The sequence below is a fragment of the Gorilla gorilla genome, chromosome 20 (assembly GCF_029281585.2).
Source record: "Gorilla gorilla gorilla isolate KB3781 chromosome 20, NHGRI_mGorGor1-v2.1_pri, whole genome shotgun sequence".
NCBI lineage: Eukaryota > Metazoa > Chordata > Mammalia > Primates > Hominidae > Gorilla > Gorilla gorilla.
Genome location: NC_073244.2, coordinates 10,901,734 through 10,920,516, shown reverse-complemented (window position 1 = coordinate 10,920,516; position 18,783 = coordinate 10,901,734). Strand labels below are relative to the sequence as shown.

Sequence of the window (18,783 nt, the reverse complement as noted above, 5' to 3'; positions counted from 1 at the left end):
GTGGGACATGACAGAGGGACATGGGGGACTCTGACAGAGGGGACTCTGGGTGGGACTGAGTGAAATGGGAGGTGATCCTAGATGATCCAAGAGGCCCGATGTCCCCACAGGGCCCTCACAAGATGAGGCGGGAGGGTGAGAGTCAGAGAGAGACTGGAAGAGGCTGCCCTGTGCCTGGGAAGGGAGAGGAAGGGACCCGAGCTGAGGGGTGCAGGGGCCTCTAGATGCTGGGAAAGGTTTCTGCCCTGGAGTCCCCAGGAGGGCCTGGCCCTGCACACAGCTCCATGTGAGCCCAGTGGGGCTCTGTTTCGGGCTGTTGGAAGCTCGTGCCGGGGCAATCCCTCTGAGGGCCGCCGCACTCAGGGTAAGTTGTGGCACGGCACCTTGGAGCCCTGTCCTCGAGGAAGACCAGCCTGGCCGCACAGCACACTGTGGACCCCAGAACACCGTGAGCCCTGGGGCCCTGCCTGCTCCATCTGGAGGAGGGGGACAGGGGCTCAGGGCCCCACCTGTGTGTCTCCAGGCCCTAGGGCTCTTGGGACATTCTGGAAGGAGGAACCGTGGTTGAATCCAAGGGATTCTTGGGCTGTGGGGCTTTCAGTGCTAAAACTGGAAGGTCCCAAGCAGATCAGGATGAACTGGCCACTGCTAACATTTCACCACCTCCACCTCCCCCAACAGGCTGGAAAAATAAGGAAAAATTAAGAGAAGGAAATTCATCTCTGCACACTAAACTGTTGACCACGTGGCACTTCACGGGGTCTGGTTTGGAGCACAGCGCCCACATCTCACCACTTGCTATAAAACCCACCACGGGCCGCCCCCAGCTCCACAGTCCGTGACGCCAGGACCAGCGGTAAGCGCTGAGACCCTCAGCAATGAGGCTCCCAAGGGCCGACGGTGACACTTAACCCTTGACCCACACTGACCCCAGTAAGGGTCAAGTGAGGACCCTCCCCCAACAGACCCTGCAGCCAGGAGGAAGCCACACTGCCCCACACACTCCCACAAGGGGCCCCCAGCCCACAGCCTCCCCCAGGAGTGGAGGCGGCCCTGCCCTCCCTGCTCCAGCTCTCCTCCCCACACCCTACCCAGCTCCATCTGCAGGCTTGGGGGACCGCCCACGGTGTCCTTGGCAGGCACATGCCCACCTGCCTCTCAAGAAGGACAGGCGAGCAGCCATAAGGTGAAGGCAGCCCCCGCCACTGCCCTGGCCCCCACCCCTGCTAGTCCTGAGCATTCTGGGGCACAGGGGGCACTGGCCAGGCTCCTCCCTGACCTCCACCCCGGCAGGGGAGCCTGGAACACCCCCAGGTCCTGTCTGGCCTTGCAGGGAGCGCAGTCTTCCCCTCCGCTGGTATCCGGGCCCCCCGCTGTTATATGACCCCTGCCCCCTCCACTGTTATCTGGCCCCTCAGCTGTTATCTGGCCAGGGGAGGTAAACACTGGATACAGCAGACAGGCTGGTGTGGGAAGAAATACTTTTTCCCCTGCCGATGCCAGAGGGGAGGCACCCCCTCCCTGGAAGGCTGGGAGCAGAGGCGTGGAGATGCAGAGGGGAGGGGCTGGAAGCTTCACCAGGGCTGGAAGCTGGAGCAGCCCGGGCAGGCTGCAGAGGCCGCACGCCTCACCCCGAGCGCCTGTCAGGAAAGCCACTGTCCTGCGTGTGTAAAAGGCACCTGAGGACAAACAGCTTTGTTCCCCTAAGGAAATCCAATATTCCTTCGTCCATGATAGCGCCTGCCCAGCCTCACTCAGGACTGCAGGCTGCGGTGCCCATCCAGCCTCACCGGGGACTGGGACTCAGGCCCCCCCACTGCTGGGCCGGCTTCCCAAGCCGGGTTCAACTTCAGGGGCGGGGGCTGGCGTGGGATCTGGCCCAGGAGGGCCCCACCTGGGGCATCGATGGTCTCAGGAGAGGGAGGAAGATGCCAGGACACAGCCTCACGGCCTCCAGCTGCAGGGCCACTCAGTGCACACATGAGGAAGTGGGGAAGGAGGCGAGGAGGAAACGCTCATCAGAGTCCCCAGCCGGCACCCCCACCCACCCCTCACACACAACAGGCAGCTCCGCGCACAGGGGACTCCAGCCGGGGCTGTGGGGCCAGGGACACAGAGCCAGGCTGTCCTCACACACAACAGGCAGCTCCGCGCACAGGGGACTCCAGCCGGGGCTGTGGGGGCCAGGGACACAGAGCCGGGCTGTCCTCACACACAACAGGCAGCTCCGCGCACAGGGGACTCCAGCCGGGGCTGTGGGGGCCAGGGACACAGAGCCGGGCTGTCCTCACACACAACAGGCAGCTCCGTGCACAGGGGACTCCAGCCGGGGCTGTGGGGGCCAGGGACACAGAGCCGGGCTGTCCTCACACACAACAGGCAGCTCCGCGCACAGGGGACTCCAGCCGGGGCTGTGGGGCCAGAGACACAGAGCCGGGCTGTCCTCACATGAGACCACAGGTGCCTGCTCAGAGGGTCCCTGGGGAGTCCCCGCCTAAGGGGCTGGCATCCTCCCCCCACCAACGGGGCCTCCTGGGAGCTGAGAGGCGGCTGGTGTGACCGCCCCAGGCCCTGGTTCTGCTCGGGAGGCAAGGCTGGGTGGGGAGCTGAGGCCACCATCGTCCCCTAGGCCTCCTGGGGGCTGTCCCCTCACCAAGGGCCACACTGTAGGGCTCTCTCCCTCCTCCTCCAAGGACAGGGATGGCCCCAAGTCCCGCTTCCCCACAGCCCTCCCTGGTTGGCTGCCTGGTTCTGTCTCCCGGAGGGACCAGGCATGGGAGACAAAGCGGGACGTAATTTGAGCCTCAGGTGCCCGGCTGATGAGTGCCACCCCATCCCCTGTCTGGAGACAGCAGTGAATGACAATGGCGGCAGCCTCAACGCACTCCATGCATAGCCCGCGCCTGCTGGTGCCCTGGATTCTCAAACTCGCAAGAACAAGTTTCCAGCCCTCTCCCCGTCGGCTCCCAGGCTCTGTGAAGCCCGGGCAGACACACAGGGGACCCTGTTAGAGGGAGATGCCCAAGGCCAGGAAGGACACCCCGAAAGACGGCGGCACACCCCGCAGCCATTCCTCGGGGCTCTGTCCTTGCTGTGGGCCATTCCTTGGGGCTCTGTCCCTGCCATGGGGACTACACTCCACAGGGACCTTGGCACGCCCCTCACCTGCCTGGCCTGAGGGAAGCGGGTGAGGGGCTTCAGAACGGAGCAGGGACCATGGTACAGATGGGGCCCAGGATGCACCCAGGCCCCCGAGGGCAGCCAGCTGAGGCCCTGCTAGCACTCTTTTTGGGTGGAGGGAAGGTATCACAGCAGAACCCCCACCATCGGGGCTCACTAGCCTGCCTGGTGGCGAGGCCACTCCTCCCCAGCGCTGGGGTTTCCACCAGAGCCTCCAGCAAACCCCAAGACAGGCCCGAGGCCCAGGCTGCCCTGTGGAGGGGGCAAGAAACCACCCATTTCCAAGGACACCACTCTGTTCCTGCTCCGAGGCTGCCGAGATCAACTCACCAGCTGCGGCCTGGCTTATGGGGCCCCTCCCTCAAGTTTCATGCTTGGCTGCCATGCCTGGGCCAACCAGCCCCGGTCTCAGGGGCTCTCTGGCCACCCCCTTCAACACCGCCACCCTCCCGTGCTGAACCCACAGCCGGGTGCGCCTGACGGTCCCAGAGGCCCGACTGGGATGTGCTGGGGGGTCCCCGGGCTGAGCTCACAGCCCCTCACTATGAGCTGGGGCCGCCCTCCAGACATGGCAGCCTTTGCTTTCCGTGTCCTAAAACCAGTCACCAGCCACGAGGCCTCTCCTGAGAGCAGCACTCCAGGGCGAGGGGAGGGGAAGGGCTGGGGGCTGGCTGCCGCACTCACCGCAGCCTTTCCACCCTCTGGGAGGCAGGATGGCACTATGCCAGCCCTCCTGGGTCCCCATCCTGGCTCTGCCCCCTGACCCTGTGTGTCCTGCACTGCAGGCCTTCTTCCAGGACGCGGGGCCTCCCTGGAGGCTCAGGAGAGGTGGACGAGGCCGCCTTCCTGCTTTCTGCTTGGTTCTGGGGTTAGGGCTGGCTGGTGGGGCTGCTAGTCCCTCCTAGCGCTGGGCAATAGGGCAGCCGCTGTTCCCAGACCTCGAAGCAGCCAGTAAGAATGGGGTAGGGGACACCAGCAGCCACTGGGAAGCAGCCTCTCAACCGGCCCCCAGGCACCTCTCCTCCCGAGGGGCTTCCTCCCCGACGCTGATGCCCCCTGGCCCCTGTGGGCAACAGGTTCCGGCCCCTTCCCAGCTTGTTCTATATGAAAACACAAAACCCCACACCCCACTGCTAGGCCCTGAAAAGTGCCTCAGTGTCATAGCTTTTAGAGGCGTGAAACTGGCATTCAAGGAGGACCAGAACCGCTTTAGGAAATCTTTCCCGCAGCGCTGTGGCATGCATTTCCTGTCGTGTCCCTGACTGTGAACATGCATTTATGAGGCTCTCTCGAGATAAACCTCTTGTCCGGAGGCTCCTGGGACTTCGGGCTCCCGGGAAAACGGCTGTGTCCAAGAAAACGCCCACCCCTGCCAGATTGGGTCCTTCTCAGAAGAAGTCTCTGTCGTGGAACAGAGATAAGGGTGTCCAGGTCGGGGGGCGGGGGGTAGGCAGCACCAGTCCTGAGCCCTCCCTGGGCAGAGACCCTGACGTGGCACCAAGGTGGCCCCTAACCCTCCTCGCTGGTCCCTGGCCTTTCTGTGGGGGCTGATCCCTTCAGAGACCCGTGGAAGCCACAGGCCTCAGAGATGCACCAGGCCCAGCCTCCTGGCACCGTGACCACTGCACAGGGTGTGTGGAGCCCCGGGGATCTTGGGAGGGAGCGAGTTGCCCTGCACATCTTTAAACAGGATGGTGAGTGACCAGGCCAGGGCCTCGCCTACGCCAGGCAGCTGGACGAGCCATTGGTTTCCACTCCCTCCCACGCGGTGTAGGATTCTCTCCAGCGGGCAAGTTCCACTGTCAGGCGAGGAAAGCCGCCCATCCAGCCAGGACCACGAATGGGCAGGGGAGACCAGAGGAGAACCAGGACCCCCTGGTTCAGGACCTCCCTGAACCTGAGTCTCTTGGAGGCCAAGGCCATGGTGAGGCCCAAGTGAGAGCAGGTAACGCCGGGGCTGGGGAGGGTGTGGCTGTCTCGTCAGTGGGCTTGGGCAGATTAGTAAATAACAGTTAGTCACATTAATGAAAAGAAAGCTGGGCACAGTGGCTCATACCTGTAATCCCAGCACTTTGGGAGGCTGAGGCGGAGCCCAGGAGTTCGGGAGCAGCTTGGGCAACATAGCGAGACCCCGTGTCTACTAAAAATTTTGAAAAATGAGCGGAGTTGCGGTGCACGTCCACAGTCCCAGCTACTGAGGAGGCTGAGGTGGGAGAACTGCTTGAGCCCAGGAGACCAAGGCTGCAGTGAGCCGTGACTGCACCACTGCCCTCCAACCTGGGGGACACAGCAAGACTCGGTTTCAAAAAAAAAGAAAAGAAAAGGCTGGGCATAGTGGCTCAGGCCTGTAATCCCACCACCTTGGGAGGCTGAGGCAAGTGGATCACCTGAGGTCAGGAGTTGGAGACCATTCTGACCGACATGGTGAAACCCTGTCTGTACTAAAAATACAAAAATTAGCAGGGCATGGTGGCGGGCACCTGTAATCCCAGCTACTTGGGAGGCTGACGCAGGAGAATCGTTTGAACCTGGGAGGTGGAGGTTGCATGAGCTGAGATTGCATCACTGCACTCCAGCCTGGGTGACAGAGTGGAACTCCATCAGGAAAGGAAAGGAAAAGGAAAAGAAGCCACAGTCCTTTGCTAACCAGTTGGGTAAACCAAGTCACAGGAGCTGGTGGCCGCCCTTCCTCCAGCCAGAGGCTGGCCAGCCCCTAGAGTCTGCTCAAGAGGGAGGAAGACACCCATGGTACGGGGGATCCTTGTGACCCCTCCCAGGAGGCCCCACTGAGAACCCAGGACAGACTCTGACCAGCCAGCTCCACTCTGTAAAAGCCTTCCCAGGACTGGGCCACTTTCCTTGCTGCCTGAACCCACAGGTGGCAGCGGCAGTGGCAGCAGCCTGCCCGATTTCCCCCACCGTGCTGGCCTGGGGAGGATGCGTGTCCTCCTATCTCTGCCCTCCTGAAGGGTCCATCAAGGCGGTGTCCCAGCTCAGGGTCACATGGGCAGTTAACCAGTGGGCTTGGGTGGGCCCGGGTCCCCAGACCCAAGCCTGGATCTTTCTCTGCCTGCTTGTTTTCCCATAACTCACCCGTCTCCTGTGAGACCACACACAGCCCCCAGCACGTTCTGACTCGTGAGAAGGGCAGCTTCACAAGGCCCAAGCTCAAGGTGGCCCACACAGCCCCCCACCCCCAGGGACCCCAGCCCAAGCCCAGCCCACCCCTGCCAGCCCATCCTGTGGGGAGAATGGTCACGGCTCAGCCATCTCCCTGTCCCATGCCAGTCCCTCCAGCGACATCCCACAGTCCCCCTTGGAACAGAACCTGAACTGCGCCCATCCCCCACTCCCCTGCCGACCTTGCCTGGGGCTCACCGTCTCCAGAATCAGACACAGACTCCTGCTCAGAAGACATGAGGCCTGGCTACCGCAGCCAGCCCAGGAACTTATCCTCTACCAGCACGACCCATGCTCAGGTGCCCAGCTTGCCTGCTGGAGTCTGCATTATTTCTGAGGATTTCCCAAACCCCAGAGGACCTGCAGTGTAGACACAGGCCCTGCAGGATGACAACACAAATGGGCACCTGTGCCTGCTCCTGCCCTGCAGGAAGCCCCTCGCCTGCTGCAGAGCTGAGTCCCTGTACTGTTGAATGGTGCTGCAGTCCTAGCCCCCGGACCTGGGGTGCCGCCTTATTTGGGAAGGGCGTCACTGCAGACGGAATGAGTTATGATGAGACCCTTGGGGCGGGCCGGGCCCAGCGTGGCCAGTGTCCTTAGGAAGGGGGGAATCTGGGCAGACATACTCCGGGAGAACACGGGAACACAAAGGTGCTGCCTCCAAGCCCAGGAAAGGGGCCTGGGAGAGGTCCTCCTGGGTCCTCGGAATGGGCCAGCCCGGCTGACACCTGGACCGTGACCTTCCCGCTTCCACAGGTGTGAGATTGTACATTTCAGCCATTTCAGCCGCCCCATCTGTGGACTTTAAACAAACGGAGCACAGCATATGAGAAGCCCCGTGCCACGCAAGGTCGTGTCCGAGAGCCACAGGGCGTGGAGCAGTGGCCTCCAGCACTCATGCCTCCGGGACAGACGAGGGCGACAGGCGGCGCTGGTTCCCTGTCCCTCTCCATCGATGGAGGTTGGTTAGTTTGCCTGTCCCTGCATCTGCACAGTCCTAGTGCCCCCCCAGCAGGGGTCTCTCCAGGAAACGTGCCCTGAGGGCAGCTCTGGGTGTGCAGTTTGCAAATGCTCCACTTCTCTGGATAAGGCCAGGTCCATCTCCAATGCAGCCGGACTCACGCAGGTCCCAGGCAACAGGGGACTGGGCTGCCCGCTGCACCGGCTTCCAGGGCTGGGCACGGTGGGTGTTTCCACCTCTGGTGGTCCGAGGAGCACACAGCAGCGTCTCCTCAGCGCTTCCAAGAGCAGGCTGGGCTCATTAGCCTAAGGGGTCTCCTCCTCCGTGCCCTCTTCCTTGGGGGGCTGAGCCCCTCCTGGTCCTCAGGCATTCTTATCTGCTCTTGGTCGGTGACGGGTGGCGAGTATCTTCCCTACCTATCGGCTTGTCTTCTCACTTTCTTAAAGGTTCATCCTTTGATAAACAGCAGTGGATTTGAGAGTCACTGAATTTGTCCATCTTTATTTTTCTGGTTTGTGCTTTTTAATAAAGAATCACTTAGCCTTGGGTTATAGATACTTTCCTGCTTTGTGCTTCCAGTTTGCCAGTTCTCTTTTGACAGAAACGCCTAAGCATGTGGCAGGCAGAGGAATGACCCCAAAGCGTCTGCATCCTTATCCCTGGAGCCTGGGAATCTGTCCCCTCCCGTGGCAGAAGGAATATTCAGGTGGGACTGAGTGAAGGACCCTGACATGGGAGAGCATCTGGGAGACCTGGGGACCCAGGGTCCTCACCGGGTAGAAGGTAGGAGGGTAAGAGTCAGAGAGAGACCGGAAGAGGCTGCACTGTGGCTGTGAAGGGGGAGGAAGGGGCTCTGAGCCAAGAGATGTGGGCGCCTCTAGACACTGAGACAGGCAGGAAACAGGTTCTCCCCTGGAGCCCCCCAGGAGGAAGCAGCCCTGCCCACGGCTTGATTTTAGCCCAGTGAGGCCTGTGTCAGACTGGTGGCCTCCAGAGCTGTGAGACAAGGAGCGTGTGTTGTTTTACGCCACCAAGGTCGTGGTCCTTCATTTCAGTGGCCACAGGGCACTCACAGAGGCTGCAGCATGGACAGGGGGAGGGAGAGGATTGAGGTCTCACACCATGTCCACTGCTCCGGGATTCCTATTCCTAGACCTTTTGCCATCTTTGCTTGGGTCCTGCAAGCTCTGTGGCAAGCCCTGCCTTCTGGAAGGGTGGCCCCGGCCTCTTGACAGGCCTTGGGCTTTCATCCGCCTGCATTTAAATCAGCAAACCCTGCTGGGATCCCAAATGGAGCTGCACTGAACCTGCAGAGAATGTGGGGGAAGCCGTCAGTTGTCTGCTTAAGAGCTCTCCTAACACCTGGTACGTCCTTCTGTTTATTTAGGAATTCTTTCTTATTTCCAAAAAAAGTCTCTTAATTTTCTCCAAAAAGATCATGTTTTTGGTTAGGTTTATTCCAAGATCCATTATTTCTGGTTGCTAGCACCATAAGCGGCATCTTTGGGAGCCATGTTTGCTGCGAGCGGCTCGCAGATGAGGGGCGAGATTGGGTTTCTGTGCCCGTCGCTCATCTCTGGCAGCTCCGCTCGATCCCCAAGTCACCAGGCGGCTCTGCCTGTAGACTTGCTTGCTGCTTCTCAGTAGAGAATTGTCGCTACATAATAACAGTGCCACGACAGCTGTGCTTTTCCCTTCTACCCACGATGCCTTTTCTGTCCTCGTCTTGCCTCTCTAGGCCGGCAGACCCTCCTGAGGCGTGCTGAACAGATGCAGGGCCCACATACCCCACCGAGTAAGTGGCCCGTCAGGGGCAAACTCACCCCCGGCCTCTGCTCTTTCCCCCAGGGACGCTCACTTTTCTTGCCTCAGGCCCACAGGCACTGGCAAACCGTGACCCTCAATACCTGCCCCATGTATATGGGGAGGGCAGGGGCGTGCCTGCCTCCTGGAGTACTGCGAGGGCCACGACCCCATCGTCACAGATCAGGCGCCCCACGGCTGCCCCTGGCAGGTGGGAGGGACCTCACATCTGCTGAATGGCACCACAGCTGGGCCTCTTGCCATGTTCCAAGGACAATATTCACCTTAGGCACCAGCACGTCCTGGAGACCTGACGCCTCGGAGGCAGACCAGGTCATGTTGGGCTCATACAGAGGGAAACTGAGGACTAGGACCCTCCGGCGAATGTGGCCCCCATGGGCCTCAGGCACTATGGCTGGGGGCAGCCCTTGGTGGGAGGCAGGCTGGCCAGCACACCCCACAAACCTGCTCCCTGCATGGCGCCCGGAAAGGGTGGGAGAGGGAAGGGCTCCCAGCGGGGAGCCCTAGCTGGGAACAGCCACTTTGCGCAGACTCCGAAGCAGCTAAAGCTCTAAACTGAGAAGATAAAACCCAGTCACCGGAAACAAAATGCTGTCAAGCCTGGAATAGGAACCTTTACACACTCACAGGTGGGAGTTCCACAGCCAAAACCTCCCCCTAGGGAAGGGAATGTTTCTGAGACTGCCTCCCGGGCCCCCGCACCCCGTTCACAACTGCTGGTTCACACTCCTGTGGGAAGGCGGCTGCCCCCTGTCTTGCCAGCCCCGGGAGAGCGGGGAGGCCCGAGGGCAGGTGAGAGACCTGCTCACGGGAGCCCCAGCTCACAGTCAGGACCGTCCCTCTGCTCACAAGTGGCCGTGGCTGCTGCAGGCACGTTCCAGCATCTGGGCCATATACAGCATCCTGGTCTTTTACTATTATTATTATTTTTGTGATACTGGGTCTTGCTCTGTTGCCCAGGTTGGAGTGCAGTGGTGCAAACACGGCTCACTACGGCCTCAACCTCCCACCTCAGCTTCCCAAGTAGCTGGGACTATAGGTGCAAGCCACCAAGCCTGGTTAAATTTTTTTTATATCATAAGTAGAGACAGGGTCTCAAACTCCTGGACTCAAGTGATCCTGCCACCTTGGCCTCCTGGCCTCTCGTAACTGCTCTTCTCAATTCTGGGGACGGAGGCACTTTTCTTACGGCCTCCACCTTACAATGTCTATTTTCAGGAAATGCCCCACCCTGGCAAGAAAGCCACTGAATCAGATTCTTACAAAACGGGGACTCTGGCTGTAGCAGGCACTGGTTCCTTCTAGGAGATGCCCACGGGGGTGGGAAAACAGTGGTGCCAGGCCTGGCCTGGCAGGAACTGACCTTCTGTGCCCTCGGCCTCCCGGCCGTGTGGCAGTGGCTGCGGCTCCTCCTCCTCCTCCTCGGGGTCAACCTCCGGCCCAGCCTCCTCCTTCACGCTGCCCCCAGCCTCCTCTAGGAGCGCTGCCCCAGCCGTACCCTCCCCAGGGAACTTGGGGTCTTCGGGCTTCGGCTTCTTGGGCTGGCTCCGTTTCCGGTGAGACCTGGAGAGGGAGGTTTATCAGGCAGGAGGGGAGACCAGGGAGGGAAGAGCCCTAGGTCTGTGCACTCTGTCCGGCAGCACGCAGCCCCCACCCACCCCTAGAAGAGCGCTCCATGAGCAGGGGGCCTCCTGGCTGGAGGCCGGGGGTAAAGGGAACCCTGGGTGGGGTTCTGCTCTTGCGGGGCAGGAGCCGTGTTGGGAGGAGAGACCAAAGGGAGACGGGGCAATGGACACGGTGGGGACGGTGTCAAGCGGGGGACGCTGATGACAGCTGGAGATGGGAAGCCGACTGACACCAGGTGGGATGACGGGCGGGACCGGGCGGCAGAAGCCGCGTGTGCCACGGGACAGAGACACAGGGAGTGTGAGCTCCGAGGGAAACAGCAGCTCATGGAAAATGCCTAGACGACAAACGGAACGAAAAAGACACTTACGACAGCCCCGGCCTTTTGGTCTGCTCTTTCTTCCTTTCTAGACTTGGTTTCCTCTCCTCCTCAGTCTTTCTCCAGTGTCTGTTTTCTTTCAGACTAATTTGTCTAGAATGTAAATTTCACGGGTTTTTTTCTCTAGGACTTCTGCTCAACTCCCCAGGACGCCTGGTCCTGGGCACCTGGCTCTGTCCCCAACTCCCTGGGTCCTCTCTCTGCAGCCCATGAGGTGCATGGGAGCCCCAGCTCACACTCCGCTGCTCTGACCTGTGCCCACACCCCAGGGCCTGCCAGGGCCTCCTCTGCGCCCTGAGCCCAGGATCTGCTCACAGGGCAGGCGTGGGCCAAGAGGAGGTGCATCCTGCATGCCCAGCCTGGACACCCACAATCCTGGGGTACATTGGGGAGGTCCCGGTCCCTGCACACCAGCCCCAAGTAAGGGATTCAACCTGAGGCTTACAGGCTTGGCTGAGCTGGGACTTCTTAGAAATGAGAGAGAGGGGGGCTGAAAAAGGGAGGAAAAGTGACAGCCAGGTGAACCTGCAGCTGAGTGGCCAGGGCCTCACACCAGGTTCCCCCGGGGACCTCCAGGGTCTTTCCAGGAAGGAAGCAAAAGCTTTTTGGAGATGCGGAGGGGGTGGTTCCCAGGGGGCTCAGGCAGAAGCCGGGAGTGCAGAGAAGCCAAGGCCTGGCTGGTCACTAGTGCCTCCCCTGGGCATGTGATATCTGCACCTCCTCCAGGCCCACCCCCTGCAGCTGCCCTAAGCCCTGGCCTGGCCAGGGGCCTCACTAGGCCATGAGCTCGAGGCCGCATAGCCCGGCTCCCCAGTGGCCTTTCTCCCCTTCCCCAGTTGAGATCCAGCCACTTCAAGCCTGCCAGCAGTCAGGCAGAGCTGGGAGCGCCAGTGTTTCCGGGACAATCGCCAATGCCAGCTGCGGCTTCCAGGTGCTTCCCGTGTCCCCTGTCCCTGTGGGCTCAGACTCGGACACCTCAATCCCACGGGGGTCCCTGTGGCAGCTGCCCCTCCAAGGACCAAGTGGTCACCAAGGTGGGGCAGGCTCATCTGACAGGGGTGGGGTGGGCCCGCTGCCGGGGCTTCTGTTACCAGGACCTCCTCACCTCTGCCTGAGCCAAGCTGTCACATGGGCCAGCAGCAGCCCATGCTCCCTCGGGACACTTGGACCTGACCCCTGCCCACCGCTGCTCCCAGCCACTGTGCTCCATGCTGGCTTCTGGGGCGCCTCCTCCAGGAAGCCTTCCTAGAACACTAGTCACTGCCAGCCCTCCTTGCTCCTCAGCTGCCTAACTCGCTAGAATCAGTGCTCCCCGATGTCTGCAGCATGGCCCACCACAATGACTCAAGGCAGAAAGCGGGTGGACCAGAGGCATGGCATCACACAGCATGGTGCACACAAGGTCGCTGCGGGGTGGCTGGGCATGGGTGGGAGGCAGGCAGGGGTGGGCGTGGGGCCAGAGTCACTAACACAGGGAGCAGGAGGTGGGTGGGGGACACGGGAGTGGCCCCTGCCCTCCAGAGAATGTTCTCCACAACAGCAGCCCAAGGACGGCTCCGGGAAGGCAGCCTCAGGCTCCACTAGGGGGCTAGGCAAATGCTGGGTGCCTGCCCCAGGTGGAGACAGCAGGCTCAGGAGGAGGAAGCTTCAGACCGGCGCTGGGGTGCAACTGGCTCTTGTCACCACTGTCATCCCAAGGTGGGCTGCCCTCCTGGTCTGGGAATGCCCCAGGGCTGTAGGGCCGGGGTCCCACAGTGGACCCGCCCTGGTCCCAGACAGCACCAGCAGAAGGGCGCCCTCCCATGCCGCTCACCTGGCCTCAGCTGCCCCCAGCTCCACAGCCCCTTCTCCCGCCCAATGCAGTCCCTCCCTCCACCCCCACCCTGAAAACCCACCCTAGAGGTCGCTTCTGACCATGGCCCTCCCCTGCTACAGCCTTCCAGGGGCACTCCCACGGCCTTCAAGCCTTACTGTGTCTGCCTCAGAGGGCCCCAGAACTGTCCTGGTGCCCAACCAGAGCTCTGGGGCCTCATCCTTGCAGCCCAGCCCTTTCCTACCTGCAGCAGTGCCAGGCTGAGACCCCTGGGTCCCACACTACACGGAACTGGGTAGGGCTCAATACACAGATACAGCAAGGGCGGCACAGACACAGCAAGGGGGGGCACAGCCCACGGCAGAGGGGCAGCCATCACTTGGGGCATCTGTGGGGTCCTAAGAGCACGCCTCTTCCTTACCCTGACACCTTCATCCCCCTTCGCGTGTTTCTGCACCCAATGCTTGTTTCTGGGTCCGGCTCCCGGCACAGGTGTTGAGGGTGTGGCCATCCTTGCTCGCCTCCATGACCGTCCCCTTCTCTCCCTGCACCTGCCACCATCTTCCATTGCAGCCAAATTCCACATTTACGCTTTTATGCCCCATAAACATTGTGCATCCATGAGCCACAGAGCAACTCGGGCCGCATTCCCCGCCCCCACCCTGGGGTCTGGAACTGGCCTCGTGCTTTGGACGCCTAGCTTCCTTGGTATCTCTGAGCTCCCTGCCATTGCTCTTAAACTCCTGCTGTGGTCTCCTATGCAGGGTGTCCCCTTCTCTCCATGACACCCCTGGGGGTCTTGGTTCCTTCTCCCATGATCTTGAGACTCCCCTTGACTCTCCTGGGTTAGATCTTGTTTCCTCAACCCCATGGCTTTCTCAATTTACATCCTTGTTTAGCTGGAGCACATCCTGCAGCAGCTTCCTGAGAAAGGAGGTGGAATACGAGACTCTGTGTGTCTAAAAAGATCCTTATTCCCCTCACACATTTCTTGACAATTTGGCTAGGTAAAAGATTTGGGGAGAATTATTCCTCTTCTGACTTTTGAAGGCCTTTTTCCTTTGTCTTTTAGCTTGTGGCATTATGACTGTAAATCCAATGCTAATAGGGTCTCCTATTCTTTATTATTATTATTTTTTTTATTTTTTATTTTTTTTAGAGACACGGTCTTGCTATGTTGCCCAGGCTGACCTCGAACTCTGGGCCTCAAGTGATCCTCCTGCCTTGGCCTCCCATAGTGCTGGGATCACAGGCATGAGCTACCATGCCCAGCCCCAGTCTGGTGAGCTGTTTGTGATCTGTTTGCTCTGGAAGCTTTCAGGGCCTTTGTTTAATCCAGGAGTTGTGAAATTTCACAGCGATGCATTGTGGTTTGGGTAATTTCCATTCTTGGGCGGACTTTCTGGTGGACTTTTTAACCTGGAAATGCAAAGTCTTTGGGTCCCGGGACACTTTTCTTTTCTCTTTTTCTGAAACTCCTATCAGGGGCTAGATTTCCTAGACTACGCCTCTGACTTCCTGATCCTTCCTATCTTCCAGCTCTGTCTGTCTGTCTGTCAGTGGGAGGGGATTCTTCAAGGGCCTCCCAATCCACCGTGGGCTTGTCTCTTCTCTAGATGGTAACATCCGAGAGCCACTCATTCCTGGAATGTTTCTTCTTCACAGCAATGGCTCTTCTTCCATAATGCAAAGTCCTGGCCCGCTCCAGGGCCCTGCACTCACTGCATCCTCTTTCCTCGGAGCTCTGCCCTTCTTTGCTGTGCAGGCCCTGCCTTTGTCATGGGAGCGCAGCCTCCAATGTGTCGGGTCCCCTGGCCGTTGATCCCTCTGTGCACGGTGCCAAGCCGTGTGTGAGCTGGGCCTGGCGAAGGCAGTGGCAGGGGCTGCTGAGGGCAGGAGCCTGTGACTTTAGGAGAGCCCCAGTATCAGCGTATGTGGCTTTGCTCCACTGGGCCCCTTTGTTCTCTTGCAGAGGACCCCCACCCCCTCTATTGTCTCTCCTGGCCTTGGGGGTTCGGGGGGGGATGTGAGGCTGGCAGCTGGGCCCCACTGCTGACCCCAGGAAGGCGCCTCCCTTCTGCCCAGAGCCACCCACTGTCTTCTGCTGGTTGCCCCCGCATCCCCCCAGCACCCCCAGGGGCTGCCCATGTTTGCCCGCTGTGTCTTTCTGCGGCCCCGTGGTATGTTCCCCCTGCAGCCCCCCAGGAGCTGCCCATGTCTGCCCACTGTGTCTTTCTGCGGCCCTGTGGTGCAGCCCAGCTGCTCCCTGCTGGCTGTCCTCCCGGTTGCCGGCCCATGGGGTCTCCTGCCCACCCTTCCCTGCTTTTCAAAGCCTGGAGATGTGCTCAGCTGCCACTGCCCCCTCTCCCGTTCTCTGCACTTCACTCTCTGGCATTTCAGTGGCGTTTCAGGAGAGAGTGGAGATAAATAAGCACTTAGCCTGCCGGGCTTAACTGGACGCCGCTGGGCTCATTCCTATGAGCCAAATGTCGGGACGTAGTCCAGATAACTGCACTAATATTTCCAAGGTGGAAGCAGGTGTCCTTTGCAGCTTGTATGGCAGGAGGCGGGGTGGACGGCCTCTGGCCCTGTCACCCAGTAACACGGGGCACCTGCAGCACCCAGAGTGGGACCATCAGCTCTCAGTGCCGCGCTGGCTCAGGGCTTCTCACAGGGCGGGGAGGACTGGGAGGCTGGCCCCAGGCTGAGCCCTCAGAGCCGCCCACCCCCAACCCAAAGTGGCTCAGTGCTCCCCACCCCCAAGGCTAGACCCTGTGCTGAGTAATTTCACCTTTGAGAAAATGAAGGGCAGCTCTAGGAAAGAGACAGGAGACAGCAAGTGAGTCCCTGAGGCTGCGCACTCCCTGCAGGGGCTGGCAGGTCCCTGTGCTCGTGAGGTTCTGTCCCTGAGGGCTGAGGTCCCTGTTGGTGGGGAGGGCTCAGGAATGCAGCTGGGGTGTGGCAGCCGTGGCAGCCCTGGCAGGAGTCGGGGCCAGAGGCGTGGTGGTGTCCTGCACTGGCGCAGGGGTGACAGGCCAAGGCAGAGCAGGAGGGGACAGGCAGCGCCGAGCTCGGAGGGGTAGGGGAGATGAGGCCTGGGCCCAGCCGGGCTCACAGAGCAGCAGTGGGCCAGGGAGGCTGTGGTGAGGCGGGTGCACAGATGTCCTGCAGGGAGCGCGTACCTGCTGGAGCACGTGCACATGGCGCTTCTCGCGTGGAAAGAGTTTGCATGGAGGAGCGCCGCGTGGGTGCCAGAGAGCACTGTGAGGGCTCCGGCTCAGGCAGGGCACCAGAACGCACAGCGCCACTGGGAGTGGGGAGGCTGAGGGCACCCGCCAGGAGCCAGGCTGCAGTTTTAGGCGGCCCATCCATCAGGGGGAAGAATACAAAGCCCCCAACGCTCGCTCAACGAGATTTAGTTCTGGAAGAGACCCATGTAAGGTGGCGAGCAGGGAGTAGGCCGTGTCCTCTGAGCTCAGGCAGCTGTGCCGAACCATCCGCACCCCACGCGGCACCTGGTAAACACATGGGGGCTGTCCCACAGCCATGCCGAGGGCAGGGAAGGCTGGACTACACGGGGGCGAGGGCATGGCGCCCACCCTGACGCCATCCCTTGGTCTAGGGCAGGGGTTCCCACGCGGGGGAATGGGCGATGTCTGGGGACATCTGTGGTTGTCACGACTTGGGGCGCTCCTGGCATGGAGTGGGTGGAGGCCAGGGATACTGCTCATTACCCTACAGGGCCCAGGATGCTCCCCCAACCAGAGAAGGATCCCGCCTGTGTCCACAAGCCCCTTGTCTGGGAGACAGAGCCAGTCCACTGTGTCTCCCGATCCAGCCTGAGCCACAGATGCTCAGACAGGGCTGCCCTGGCCCCAAGATATGCCCTCGGGGAGGGAGCCTGGCTCAGGGGAAAAGGCAGGCCACGTGGAGAGGGCACTGCTCAGGGGGGAACCGACCACCTCCCTGGTGGAGGGAGGGGCAGCTTGGGCTTTGAAACGTGAGTCACCCATCTGCCTCTCCAGAAAAAAGCACCCCCCATGACTTTAAAAAAAAAAAAAAAGTGAATCAGCCTTGTTTTACATACTGAAGGCTTTAAAGAAAATTATATCCTTGGGAAGCTGACTTCATTTGTTATTCAGGCTTGCTGCTGGGTGAAGGCAGCCCCCAGGATGGCGGCACGGGAGAGGGCGGGAGGGGGGTCCTGGGAGGAGCAGGTCGTGACTAGAAGTGCGGGGGTGGCCGGGGCAGGGAGGCCAGGCCACGCAAGGGCTGGTTCTGGGGGGTCCACTTCCTGCGTGCAAAGAAGGTTCCAAGCAGCGGTGAGTGCAGCGGCTTCCGCATCTCCTCCTGGCAGGCAATTGAGACGGCCTCTAGTCCCATTCCACTCCTGGAACGTGGTGCCGGTTTATTGGCAATCCACTCTGTTGACCAATTAGCCTGAGCCACAATCAATTAACCATTATGCAAACAGCACGTCTGGCTGGGCCTGGGAGCTGGGGTGCACGAGCTCTGTGCTGCGGGGGCCGCCTGGAGTAGCCTCACCAGGAGGCAGCTCTTCATGAGGAGCACACAGGAGGCAGGAAATCAAAAGCACAGATAACAAGAGCAGAAGAGACAGATTGACCTCGGCAGGACTGTCAGGAGGGGCTGTGAAAACACTCGGGGCGGAGGGAACATTCTCCGAGAGAGGCCGCGAGGTGGGGAAGACAGAGGAGGCCGAGACAGATGCCCAGGCCGCCCAGGAGTCCCAGACTCACAGACAGATGGACGTGTTGAAAAAGAAGGCGCCCAGTTAGAGGAGAAGGTTCTGGACCAGAAGTGACTTTTCAGAAACCAGTTCCAAGGCCTGTTTCTGCAGAGCGTGGTGGGGGGCCAAGGCTGAGCCGCCCCCAACCTTGGTGCTCAGTGGCTGGGTCTCGAGTGGGCACCATCCATTGCCAGCTGGGACAGGATCAAGGCAGCAGAGACTGGATGGCTGCAGAGGGAAGGCCACTGCTCAAAGGGAAGGGGGAGGCTGCCCCCACACCAGGGCCACCACTGTTGGCTCAAAGACCAGACCTGCCAGCAGCCTGTCTAGGTACGACCCACAAGCTAGGAACAGTGTTTACATGGTTTTTTTGTTCTTTTGTTTGTTTGTTTTCCTGGAGAGACAAGGTCTTGCTCTGTCATTCAGGCTGGAGTGCAGTGGTACGATCTCGATCTCGGCTCGCTGCAGCCTTGACCTCCTGGGCTTAAGTGATCTTCCTGCCTCAGCCTTCTGAGTAGTTGGGACCACAGGCGCACACCACCACACCCAGGTGATTTTTAAATTTTTTGTAGAGATGGCATCTCAATATGTTGTCCAGGCTGGTCTCAAACCCCTGGACTCAAGCAATCCTCCTTCCTTGGCCTCCAAAGTGCAGAGATTACAGGTGTGAGCGACCGTGCCTGGCCAATGTTCACGTTTTTAAGTGGTTCAAAACAGAAAAATTATCGTATTTGGTAGCATGTGAAAATCATGAGATCTGGATTTCACGGTCTGTAAACAAAGCTTCACGGACACAGCCACGTGCATTTCTTCGCTGTCTATCATCTGCAGGGGTCTTGAGTTGCCATGAGGAGTCAAGACGTCAAGACACAGGATGTCTGGCCTGCAAAGTCGCCAAGTCACAAATGTTTGCTCTCTGGCCCTTCCCAGGAGGAGTCGGCTGAGCCCACTCTGTGCCGTCCCTCCCGGCTCCAGCTCGTGCTCAGGGGCTCCCTGAATGTTCCTTGGGCACCAAATAGGAGTGAGATCTGTCGACAACTGTGCCAAGGGCAGCTCAGAGCCCTGGAAGC

The 18,783-nt window shown here is 60.2% G+C and overlaps 1 protein-coding gene across 6 annotated transcripts in view; it reads right to left on the bottom strand.

Annotated features, from left to right (window-relative positions):
- KDM4B (lysine demethylase 4B) overlaps positions 1-18,783 on the bottom strand; it is a 185,892-nt gene that overhangs the window by 23,379 nt on the left and 143,730 nt on the right. For 3 of the 6 annotated variants that reach the window (XM_019015987.4, XM_063701990.1, XM_063701988.1), the window contains 2 exons: positions 11,142-11,243; positions 10,509-10,708 (listed from right to left, as the gene is read on the bottom strand). In XM_019015987.4, the coding sequence (XP_018871532.1) occupies positions 10,509-10,708; positions 11,142-11,243 (302 nt within the window). Of the gene's footprint in view, positions 1-10,508; positions 10,709-11,141; positions 11,244-17,040; positions 18,597-18,783 lie in introns of those variants that run through there. The other 3 variants (XM_019015988.4, XM_063701989.1, XM_019015991.3) reach the window with 2 other exon arrangements.